This window comes from Medicago truncatula, chromosome 7, assembly GCF_003473485.1.
Source record: "Medicago truncatula cultivar Jemalong A17 chromosome 7, MtrunA17r5.0-ANR, whole genome shotgun sequence".
Classification (NCBI taxonomy): Eukaryota; Viridiplantae; Streptophyta; class Magnoliopsida; order Fabales; family Fabaceae; genus Medicago; species Medicago truncatula.
The window spans coordinates 51298018-51310843 of record NC_053048.1 but is presented as its reverse complement, the minus strand read 5'-3'; the positions used below and the strand labels follow the sequence as shown (position 1 = coordinate 51310843).

The window sequence follows — 12826 nt, the reverse complement described above, 5'->3', positions numbered from 1 at the left end:
GTTTGTAACAGATTGATCCTTTAAGTTATTTTGGTCACAAATAAGTACTTTAAGTTTGTAAACATTTTCGATATAGTCATTTTACCACATCACTGTTTGGTTAAAGAAAGGACTAAATAGAAAATGTTTACAAACTTAAAGTATTTATTTGTGACCAAAATAACTTAAAGAACCAATCTGTTACAGACTACTTAAAGAACTTATGTGTGACCAAAATAACTTAACTAATTTGTTACAAACCACAAACTTAAAGGATCTCTAGTGTAATTTAACCTATTTTAATTTTGGGTTTGTTATTTTTTTTACAAAATAATCTTGGCTGGATTTTGGGTTTATTTCTATTTTATTTTTTTGACTCAAAAAGCACATTTTACTATTATTAAATGAAAAACTGGGCTTCAATTGGGCCATAGGTGCTACAAATACAATGGGTTATTCTTTTCCACCGCTAAACCTAATGAAGCATCCAAGAAACTTAGCTTTCATTTTGAATCTTCAAAAGAGATTCAAGTTCAACATGATAGCAAAGCAACAGCAACTTTGGAGACTGAAACGAGTCTCGAGGGAACTGGTGGGTCGACACACGGTCCTCTCCGACCTTCAACTCATATTAGAGTTTCATCAAGAATCGATTATCAACCCGACCTATGCAAAGACTTCAAGGAGACCGGATATTGTGGCTACGGCGATTCATGCAAGTTTTTGCACGACCGAACTGATTACAAGTCCGGGTGGCAATTAGAGAAAGAATGGAATGAAACCGAAAAGAGGAGGGTGCGCTGATGGTTTGTTTGACGAGAGTGACGATGAAGGTATGCATGCACATTTTCATTTTTGTTGATCTCTCTCTCTGTTCCATGCACATGATACTTGGTTACTATATAGTATGCATGATACTTAGATTTTTTGTGGTTTGTTATGTTAATATAATATGCTTGTATGTAGAAACAGGCAGCTTACTGTTTAAAGAAATATGCAACTTATGACAATGTAGCTTTAGGATATATTAAATGTTCTTAAAGTTACGTTGGTTGTTAACATGAGGGTTAAGGGTTAGCTCTTGAGTTGCGGAAGTGGAAATAAGTAGCTCTACAGCTTGTATTCATCATGGATACTTTCTTGAGCTTCTTCACAAATATAAAAAACTTAATATATATACATTTATATATTTCTAAAGACTAGAGATTAAATTCATATTTTATACGCAATATTATGAGATTATTAATTTCAATCTGAGGGCATTCTCCTTGAGTAAGGGAGTTAAAGAAAAGAGGATTTATTTTGAAGTCATGTAGTTTATAGCATCAATTCTTTGCAATTTTCAGCCCCTTTAATTTCCTTTTTCTTAGTTGCTTGACATGGCTATTGGACATATGACTCTTCTGTGTTTGCCAATTATAGATCAAGAAGTGTCAAAGCCTGGAGAGCAAGATGCTGCTGAGGCAACTACAGAGAGTAAAGTAGAAGCTACTCCAAGCACATAATAACCTTGCAGTGCAAGATTTGAAGATGCTTAGAAAGACTGTTGAGTGAATTTTTCCTCCGTTGTGCCATTCAGTGGTAGTTTTAAGTGGGAGACGTTTGTGTCCTCTTTGATGTGTTGACTTAACAGTAGGATATTGTATAATTGAGATTTATTTAATGCATGAATGGCGGTGATTTGTTGTTTCTAACCAGGGTTCTCGATGGAAAAGAACCTTGGTATAATATTCACTTGATCTTATTTCGCACATCAAATTTGAGATTTTCCTAAATATTGTGACAGAATTTCCACAATATTTAAATCTCGGTAGTCAAAATACTTGCAATTGGTTATAAAATAAAAGTGGGTCTAACAAGTTAAGAAATAAGTTTTAATGAAAATTACTAATGTGACCCTTAAATTATTAGTTTTAAATAATAAAGGTTATTTTTATCCGATGAAAAGGTGCATTTTTTTAACTTGGAACTTTATATTTTTTGTTGGTTTAAGTTAGCAAATCATATATATACACATACCAGCCCTTTTATTATCATTCATAGAAAATAGCTTAGAATAGGATCCTAGCTTGGACAAGAAATATGCACTAAAGTTGTCATCTCTAAACATATATAAAAAAAAAGTCTCACAAATATAAAGACTGGTGTTAGTCACACCAAAAAAAAAAAAAAGTTACACTCCAGAATAACTAATATACCTTTTAACTAAAATAAAAATTTCAAATCAACTAAATTTACATTAACGTAAATTGAACATAAGTAAACTTAATTTACATTAATCTAAATTGAACATAAGTAAACTTAGTTTACATTAACCTAGATTGAACGTAGGTAAACTGAATTTACAAACTTAATTTACATTAACCTAGATTGAACGTAAGTAAACTGAATTTACATTAACCTAGATTGAACGTAAGTAAACTTAATTTACATTAATCTAAATTGAACATAAGTAAACTGAATTTACATTAACCTAGATTGAACATAAGTAAACTTAATTTACACTAACCTCTTATATACATACGTAAACTAAATTTACATTAACCTAAATTGAACATAAGTAAACTTAATTTACATTAACCTAGATTGAATGTAAGTAAACTGAATTTACAATAACCTAAATTCAACATACGTAAACTTTAATTTACATTAACCTACATACGTAAACTACACTAACCCCTTTTATATACATACACGTAAACTTAATTTACACTAACCTCTCACTTAAAATCAAATTGACAGGCATATCTCATACCAAAACAAACAATAAACAAATAGAAACTCATCGAAAATGAAATTCATGAAATTCACAAACCTTTATGAATATAGTACAGAACAATAACAAAGATGTTGATTCAGATATTGGTTGCACATCTATGGTGATTTGTAGATGAAAGGGGGTAAGAGTTCATAATGATCATAAAAGATGGGTTTTTAAAAATTTACATGAAGATGACAATTTTGATATTATTGTAAAATTTTAAATAAATTTAGGTGTAACTTGTTTTTTTGAAGTGTGACTAACACCAGTCAAAATTGGCACATGATCACTTGATTTCTTTTAAAATAACATTTTTATCACCATCATAAATTATCGTTGTCCAATTCCAAAACTCTGCAACTTATAATAATAATATAACAACATTAATATATAATTTAATTTAATAAGAAAGGATAATATAATGGAATAATGAAGAAGAAAAAAAGTGAGGTTATTGAGCTTTGCTTAACTGGACCTCGTCTTAGTTAGCTGATCAGAGCCCTAAAACCCTTTTCTTCCTCCGCAATTGCACCTTCATAGAAACAGTCACAAACAACGGCCATGGATGTCGAGGAACAACGACCTTTTCCCATACCCAACAACGTTAAACGCTTCGGTCTTAAAAACTCTATCCAAACTAATTTCGGTGACGATTATGTTTTCCAAATCATCCCAAAGTACGTCCTTTTCACTTTCTTCTTAAGCTTTTTAATTATACTCAAACTTGATCAAAAATTGAAAAAGTTCACTTTTTTATTTGTGCCCTTAATTTGGGAGTTTTTATAATATTTGGGATTTTTTTTTTTTTTTTTTGTGAATGGAAGGGATGATTGGAGTTCAATGGCGGTTTCACTTTCAACGAACGCAGTGAAATTGTATTCACCAGTGATGGGTCAATATTATGGAGAGTGCAAGGGTCACACTGCAACTATCAATCAGATTTTGTTTTCGGGTCATTCTAATCCCAATATTCTAAGCTCTTGTTCTTCAGATGGTACTATCAGGACTTGGGACACTAGAACATTTCAGCAGGTTGATTTTTTGTTGTTACTAATGTTATTATTTGGTTTTTCTCTCCATAATTATTGGTGCCTTATAGATAAACAACTTAATTAAGCGTGTATAGCACAACCACTAATCATATAAGTGTTTATTTCTATAATAAATGACAAAATAAAGCTAAATTGTTTCATACAAGCCCTTTTCACAAGCTATCCTCAGACCTCAAGAGCTTATGGAAATAAGCTGAATCAAATATTTTTTCATAAACTCTCTTGAATAGTCTCACCAGTGTCTATGCCACTAGATAAGCTCAAATAAGTCAATGCAAATAGGCCCATGATCTCTTTGCTGCTTGAGTGTTAAATTGAATGTCAAAACTGCAGGTTTCTATTATCAATGCTGGTCCGTCTCAAGAAATCTTCAGCTTCTCTATTGGAGGACCTAGTGGAAATTTAGTTGCTGCGGGTTGTGATTCACAGGTTTGCTTTTCTATTGGAGGACCTTGGTGATAGATAGATAGATAGATAGATAGATACTGTGTGAATTGATTTAGACTGGTATGGAATTTATACTGTGTCGTGTAATTATCCCAGGTACTCTTGTGGGATTGGAGAAATAACAAGCAAATTGCATGCCTAGAAGATTCTCATGTGGATGATGTCACTCAGGTTTGTTCTGTTTGAAGTTTTTCAATTACATCTTAATCTAAAACTTGATCTGATGGAGTTGTAACCCTTTGGTGAAAGGATGTTTGGCTTGGTGATGCCCTCCTAAAAAACTGACGTAAGAATGCAGGATTTAATATAATATGTTTTAAAAACTGTAGGATAGTTAACACTGCCAACAAATGGGCTCGGGATATTTCTGTAAGAAGAAACAGTTGTTAGGACTATAGAATAAAAGGATACTAGAGTAGTTTAAGTAGTTATACGTTGTTAGAGGAATATGTGATAAGTAGGACAATACAAATGAGTATTCTTTGAATCTTGTAATTTTGAACAGAGTATTCTCTATTGTGAAGGGGAAAATATGTCTTGATAAAATTGTTATTTCTTTGGAATTCAATTCTTGGGTTCCTAACAATAGTGGAAATCTTATTGCAGAAAATAATGGAGGATATACCTTATTCCTTGTAGATTTATAAAACCAAATATTTGATTCCTCGTATTCTGTGTCCGATATTGTTAGTTGGAGACTTCGAATGATTGGCTTTTTCCGGTTCTGTCTGTAGCCATTTTCATAGCTCAACATGGCTTTAGGCATTACTTGATCAATTCCACGCAAACTGCTTATTTATGCAGGATTAGTAAGGAGTGATTCAATTGGCTTGTTCAAAAAAAGTAAGGAGTAATTCAATTATTAGAATTTGCTTTTTGACTTTGGCCTTGTACGAGTAGAATGATATGGAGTGATCAACTTTGGCCTTGACAAATCCTGAATTTGTCACATGTATTTTATTACCTTGCTTGGCTTCATTTGAATGATATGGAGTCATCAACTTATATTTCACAATGAGATTGTGCAAATTTATATACAAGAGAGAATCCCTCAAAAAATGAAAAATAGAAAGTAAGGAAACTATATCAAGCTAATAAATAAAAAAACTCCCCCTCAAGCTGGAGCATATATATCATATGTTGAATGTATGTGTGAATTGATGTCTGATTTGTTGAAAATGTGTGATTCTAGGTTCATTTTATCCCTGAAGAACGAGGCAAGCTCATTTCTGCTTCAGTTGATGGATTGGTCTGCATATTTGATACCACTGGAGATATTAACGACGATGATCATCTAGAGTCGGTATGTCTGAGACTCAAATTAAATTTCAGTCAGTTGACAATTCTTGCAATTTACAACCTTTTTAAATGGCCAAATATATTTAACTCAGATAAGTAATCAATAGAATAGGATTGTATAGTTTGCTTCCACAACATGCAAATTAATAACCCTATTTACACTATTGATGCTTGCATATGCAGAGCTCAAGTTTCACATTTGAAAAAAAAAAACAGGTTTCTCAAGTCCTTTGCATATTTGAACTGAAGAAAGTTGCTCATACTAAATTAGCAAATTTTTTGCTTGCAAAATGTAGGTGATTAATGTGGGAACATCAATTGCAAAGGTGGGTTTTTTTGGAGAGAGTTATCAGAAGCTTTGGTGTTTAACTCATATTGAAACTCTCGGGTACAATTTATCTCCATTACTGGTTTTTATTTCCTCAACGGTTAGATAGTTTACTCGTTTGCAATGACGCATGTTATTGTGTTGTGCTTTGTACTGAATTCAATGTCATCAATTCATAGTTGCTAATGAACTATGTAGCACCGGCACTTCTGATGGAAGGCGTGTCCGGTGTTCGACACATGTCAGTGCCGGTCACTGACACGACACTGACACATGTGATTGCATTTAATTAATTCATTTTTTCAAGTTTTTACCGGTGTCAACGTGCATGTGTCAGTGTTGTGTCCTGTTGTCAGTGCATCATAGCTAATGAATGGTAAATTGATGTATACAAGACACTCTTATGCTCTTAATGTGGGTTATATGGATTTGCATGTGCAGATTTAGTCTTCCTCTCTTTTTGCTATGGCTGATTCTTATATTCTTTTGTGTAGCATTTGGGACTGGAAAGAAGGAAGAAATGAAGTAAACTTCTCAGACACGCGTACTTTAGCTTCTGAAAGTTGGAATTTGGATCATGTGAGTTCTTTCCTTCCTATTTGATGGAATATGCTTATTTGTTTGAACCTGAAAGGTGTTATACTTCGTACATGAAAAATATAGTTTCTATAAAAGGCCAACCTCCACTACAGAGTTCAAAGAAGGAGCCGATTCATTGTAGTTTTATTGTAATCGGCCTTACTTAGGCTAATTCCACAACTTGAAATCATGGCTTCTACTTGTCGCGCCAATGCTTTCTTCGAAAATTAAAGTTTTTGCCTCAAAAATAAAAATGTGATGTGATGCGTAGGCATCTTATGCAGATGATATATCATTTGCTTGTCATGAGACAGAACAGAAGAAAGAAAGAAAGAAAGAAAGAATGGAGGGGGGCTGTAAGAATTTTAGCTCTCTTTAAACCTGATCCTTTTGGAGCTTTCCTTCCAGGAGAGCCTTTGCTTTGTGTGCTTTTCAGCCATGCTAAATTACATATACTACTTCATATTGAAGTGCGTGGAGTTGGATTGACAACCAAGCTTTGTCGAAAATTCCAGGAGAGGCTACAGCTTGTATTTATAAACTACGTATTCTCTTTAAATTCATAATGTGGTCATAAATGAGTGAATATGCTCTGAATTTTATGAATTGGCAAATACATCCTGAGATAATAACGCAGCACCGAAAATAGTCACTCCGTTGACTTCTATTGTTAGAGGCTATGTCTTGACACATTAACTGAACACGTGGTCTTCCACTTGGATCTCACTTCAATGTCACATACTCACATCATCAGAAACTTATGTGACATGTTAAATTTTGCATTTCATGCCCATTTTAGAGCTGCTACTCTTGAGATCCGAAGACTTCAATTAAATTTTATACAATTTAGTTCCTGGTGATATGGCATTGATGTAAGATCCACGTACGGGGTTACATGTTCATTTAATGTGCCACATCATAGGTTCCAACATCAGTGTTAACAGATGGACTATTTTAACTGATGTTACAATTTAAGTGATGTATTTGTTAATTTGCTAAATTCGGAGACTATTTTGATCGATACTTGCAATTTTGAGGATCAATTTGGCTACTAATTCAGTCATAAATACATGGCATTGGTTGAACAAGCTGGGTAGACGATCTTCCTTATCTGATTGCAATTACCTTGTGGAGCAAAAGCTTGTATACTGCTCTATTGGGCAAATATTTTGTCACTACAAGCCTTAGCCAACAAACTGATCTTTACTTTATATTGCAGGTTGACTACTTCGTTGATTGCCACTACTCAAGAGAAGCTGAAAAACTATGGTTGATCGGTGGCACAAATGCGGGTACTTTGGGTTTCTTTCCTGTAAATTACAGTGAAACGACAACAATTGGAGGTGCAGAAGCAATTCTCGAAGGTGGCCATACAGATGTTGTTAGAAGTGTTCTACCTATGTCCAGAGTTCATAGTTCAGGCATTTTTGGATGGACAGGTGGGGAAGATGGTAGGCTATGTTGTTGGCTGTCTGATGATGATTCCCCTCAAAAAAACCAATCTTGGATTTCAAGTTCATTGGTTATGAAACCGGAAAGAACTTGCAAGAAAAATCGCCATCACCCGTACTAATACTAGTAGTCCTATGCTGCTTAACTAAACAGTTTGATTATTTTTTTTTGGTTTATTTATTTAGTTTTTTATTAAACTTGGGTTAGGATGTGATGGATTTTGGGTTAAAAATTTTACTTTTATGTTTATTGCGTGTAATATTTGTAATGGGGCGTTTTGCACAAGCCCCTTTTATATTTTAAATAAGAAATATAGATCATTTGATTCATTATGTATCACTAGCGTCAAGGCGACATTATGTGTTTGTCTTTCCGCTTTGTTGTTGCTTAACTTTATGTTTATTTTATCGTATTTGGTTATAATTTTTTTAGAATACACAATAATCAAATAAAAATTTAACTTATATTGTTAATAGTAGAATTGTCCATATTTTATCGTATTTAGTTAAGTAATTTTATTCGTCTATTTAATTGTATCAAAAAACAAATTGTTTATTCGGTTATAAAGAGTGGGTCCATATTTGGTCACCATAACTCAATGACTATTGTTCGAACTTAGACTTGTAACCTTTTTGAAACTAATTTCTATTTATGAAGCATGTTTTGATGAATAACTAGTTGCCCCATTTGTGCCATAAAGTGAAAATATTTTTTGGTCCTCGATTCTTTGTATGAAACTGACCAACTATGGGTGTCTTTTAGAGAATAATAGAGCAATCGAGCATAGAAAAGAAAAGAATTCATCTTGAGCTGAGAAAAAGAAAAAAATATAAAAATAGCTTGAAGGCCATAAAAGGCAACTAATCGAAGTAAGTCAAGCGACTCTCACAAAATCATTCTTCCCAAAAGAGTTAATTTATGCACAATACCTAGAAAAAGAGTTGAGATCCTCTCCATTTATGACCCTAAAAGAAAAGAAAATGATTTCTTTTTTTTGGTAGTGCAAAGAAAATGATTTCTAGAAACAAGATTAGGTAGGGGAAATTTGTTAAAGCTTGAAAGTCATGTTATCTTATTTTCTAATAAACTCAACAAGAAAGTCTTATAAAGGAGATAAATAATCTCCATAGTTGGATACCTTCTAAGATAAATTTTTTAATAGTTTGTAATATAAAAATTGGAATTGTTATAAAATTCTAAACATTGCACATAAGATATTTAAATTTCATACACAGCTAAATTTCAAATTCGTGATTGCTCCAAACGTTTTAAATCAACATTCAACCTCATGAGGAAAAAAACAGATAATTTCTAGCAAACGTCTAAATTACTAGAACATGACTTCAAGTTAAAACCCCCCAAACGTTTCATCTACAATTGTTAAAGGAGCATCCCAAATATACCAACGTTGGGTGCTCTTCTTACTGCGGGGAAATAAAGAAAAAAAAACTGTTTACCATTGGAAGGTATTAGACAGAATCCTTCCTCAAATAATATATAATAGCACCAACATTTTTGAGACCATAGATAAATACAAGAAAAATGCTTCAAAGCTAAAATCCAAGGAAACATATGAAACACGGGCAGTGAAGTCTGCTGCAGGTACGCATAAAGACAAGCACAAATGCCTCTAAAAGTAGAGCAAAGTCCCATTGGAAGTAGTTCACACTTCATATCATTTGCATAGATCAACCTCTACCTCGCCCAGCACCTACAAAAAGAAGAAAAGGTATTTGATTACTATACATTCTTTAACTCCATGCTATCATTTTAAAAATTAAAATACCTGTATAACTTTTATGCATTTTTCGAACAAAAAAATTTAACATCAGAGCCATCAAATTACAGAATTGTTAAGGCGTTCTTTCAACAATAATGACCTTTTCAGCGGAATAACTTGCTAGTTTATCAAGAGAAAATCTGGTCTAGATGAAAATAAAAGATAATTCGAGGAAACTCTTTGACCTCTGACATAGTGAATTTAAGGTATTAGAGTATATGATAAATATCTTATAATATCTGAATTCTCAAAGTATCTTAAATTATTTCTTACTTACAATTAGCTTCTGTATTTTTTTTATATACTCTGTAATTTGCTTCTTTATTTGATTAGAATTATAAATCTAGTTTATCAAGTTGTGGTTAATATTTAGTCTTTTGTATCATAATAACAAAAACATAATTTAAGATTGAAGAAAACACGCATAGAGGTTGTAAAACATATGATGAGTGCATTTATGATTTACCTCTGCTTCCTCCAGGCTTTCCACCTTGGCTAGCCCTGCCTCGGCCTCCGGCTCCTCTAGCACCACCATCATCAAAACCACGCCCAGTGCCTTTTGTTTGGCGTCCACCAGCACCAGCAGCATCCTCCCTACCTCTACCCCTACCACGTCCCACACCAGGTGGCTTGCGATCTGAAAAGGGTGACATTGATTAGATAACTTTATTTTTTATATAACTGGAAGGCTGCATAAATGGCATTTCAAATTGTGTGGATCCAACAGGGGAAGTTTGCATCTTTATAAAAAAAAAAAAATGTGCCATAAGTCAGAATCAATCAGAAGAAAATTATATATGCATCTTTATTATAACGTGCACACCAATATTCCTTTCCCCCTTATAAGTTATAAACGAACAATTTACATATACATCAAGATAAACACCAAGTGCTAGACCCAGCAGGGGAAGTTTGTTGGGTTTGTTATTAGGCATCCAAAACACTACAGAGATGTAGTTTTGGTTGATTTGACACCATATTTCAATCCAAAATCTCAAGGCATCAGATTCACAAGTCCTTCCACTTTATATCCTACTCAGCTTGCCCATTCCTAGTCAATTTAGGATTTATCACACACACACACATATGACATACTTGAACTCTCAGAATAAACTAGATATCAAAATTAACACTTCATACCTGTACGGCTCTTTTCTTCCTGAACTTTATCAATAACCTAAATCAAAAGCAATGAAGCAAAATTAGTTGACAAAACCATGTATAAGTCAGACATCACTTAACAAATTACCTGATTCACTAAAAGGGTAGCCCAATACAGAAGCTCGAGACAAAAGTATGAGCACAGCCTTAAGGCTTAAACCCTTGAGCACAAGGTTTTTCCCAACTAAACCAAGACAGACCAATAGACCACAAGGTAAGGTTCACCTTCTTAGCAACCTATTCGCTAATGGTTTTCTTAAATAACATTAAAGGGAGTGTACTGTCATTGTAAACTAACTTTACACATGCATCCAATAAGAATCCACTATTCCGATATATTAATCTACTCTTACAAGTTACAACCGAATCTTAAAACTAATGAAGTGGCAAACTGTTAAATCCTCATTAGATGTCAGTGTAAAGCTTATCTACGCTGATAGCACATGAACCTTAATCTCATTACAAATAACTAATCACCACCATTACATACCTCATCAGGAACTCGAAGGTACTTGATCGTATTTCCCCGTATGTAGCATTCAGGCATCCGCCAAAATCTATCTCCATCCTACATTACCAACTTCAATCAAAATCCATAAACCAACCTTTCAACAATAACAAATTAAAAAGACAACAAACAAGAAGACTTAAAAAGAACATTACTTTAGAGGTACAAATAACTTCTCGGAGATGAATGTTCATCCATGTATCACAATTAACCAAATGGCCATTATATGTCTCTCCATTTTTCAGCTCCACCAACTGTTACAACAAGTTCAAAAAAAATTATTTAACAACAATGAAAAATCAAAAGTTGTTATTATAAATAAAATAAAATAAAATAATCACAAGGTAAAATAAAGAAAAGGTTTTTGTTACTTACCATAGGGTGGCCTTGTGCGGTCTTAAGAAGAGAAAGAGGAAGCTGCAAAAAAGAAAAGGTAAAAAGAAAATTAACATGATTGCAAACATAAAAATAATTAACGGTGACTATAGCATAAACCCTAGTGCTTCAATTTTGTTAAAGAGAATTTTCTGATCCGAGAGAATTTGAATGCGGGTAGGTTTAGGAGAAAAAGGAATAGAGAATAGGAAGATCTAGTATGCGTTGTTAGCGTTTTAAAGGTAAAGTACTTACCATGTTGACGAGCTTGAAGTGGCGTCGATGAAGCTGTGCCTGTGCGTGCGATTCAAAAGAGCAGAGTGTGAGAGAAGGTGGAGGAGGGAAAGAGAACCCTCACTTTCTGATTGATTTGAACGATTTCTTCATTCTTCTTTATTCCCTTGTATTTTATAGAGAAACCTAATTATTTTTGTTTTTTGACACAAAAAAAATTATATCATTTATATTTATATTTATTTATGGATAACAATTGTAAAATAATACTTTATTATGCATTTATTTATTTATGTCGATGAAGACACGTTTTAAATAGAACTATTTTTTTTTTTAAATAAGGAAACTCAGTTTTAATCGTAATTTGAACAATTTTTATCATATCATATTTTTATATGTCCTCTTTCTTTATATTGACATAAATTGTGAGTTGCGATCAACTAGTTTTTTATAAATAAAAAGGAAAAAAAAAAAAAAAGAGCTGTGGCTAGCATGTTGCTATTTAAACTTTATGACAAAATTGTATGCTTTTAAATTTTTATTTTTAACAAATTTGAATTAAAATTAGTTTATATTGAATTTATTAGGAGATTTTAAGGATTTTTGACTAAAAATAATGAGTTAAGAATTAGATTAGATTTGGTTTAGGATTAACTATACTAAGATCAAATATAAAAGTAAATTAAATTATTTGATTCGATAAAAAAAGACTATAAATTTGCAAATAGTATTTCAAATGAATGGTTAAATTGGTAGAAGAAGAAGAAAAAAAAAAACTACACAAAATACAGACATCGACCGTTATGTGTAGGTACTTATTCAAAACAGCTTATTTGGGAAGAAAACGGCTTATGTGTAGGTACTTATCTGA

General features: G+C 32.8%; 2 protein-coding genes and 1 long non-coding RNA gene across 3 annotated transcripts; 2 read left to right on the top strand and 1 right to left on the bottom strand.

The window, feature by feature from the left end:
* Window positions 1–665: 665 nt before the first annotated feature.
* Window positions 666–1665, top strand: LOC112416792 (uncharacterized). The gene is made up of 2 exons (XR_003007282.2): window positions 666–812; window positions 1402–1665. It is a non-coding gene; the product is annotated as an uncharacterized lncRNA (long non-coding RNA).
* Window positions 1666–3165: 1500 nt separating this feature from the next.
* Window positions 3166–8268, top strand: LOC11420988 (WD repeat-containing protein GTS1). Its single transcript, XM_003625881.4, has 8 exons — window positions 3166–3417; window positions 3565–3772; window positions 4126–4221; window positions 4336–4410; window positions 5432–5542; window positions 5835–5926; window positions 6361–6445; window positions 7665–8268. The coding sequence occupies exons 1-8, from the start codon at window positions 3302–3304 to the stop codon at window positions 8016–8018; spliced, it is 1137 nt and encodes a 378-aa protein (XP_003625929.1). The 5' UTR covers window positions 3166–3301; the 3' UTR covers window positions 8019–8268.
* An 869-nt stretch (window positions 8269–9137) lies between these two features.
* Window positions 9138–12133, bottom strand: LOC11430696 (sm-like protein LSM4). Its single transcript, XM_003625866.4, has 7 exons — window positions 11977–12133; window positions 11722–11763; window positions 11502–11600; window positions 11329–11406; window positions 10818–10854; window positions 10144–10314; window positions 9138–9608 (listed from the first exon to the last, which is right to left on the bottom strand). Exons 1-7 carry the CDS (start codon window positions 11977–11979, stop codon window positions 9586–9588), a joined length of 453 nt encoding a protein of 150 aa, XP_003625914.1. The 5' UTR covers window positions 11980–12133; the 3' UTR covers window positions 9138–9585.
* Window positions 12134–12826: the final 693 nt, after the last annotated feature.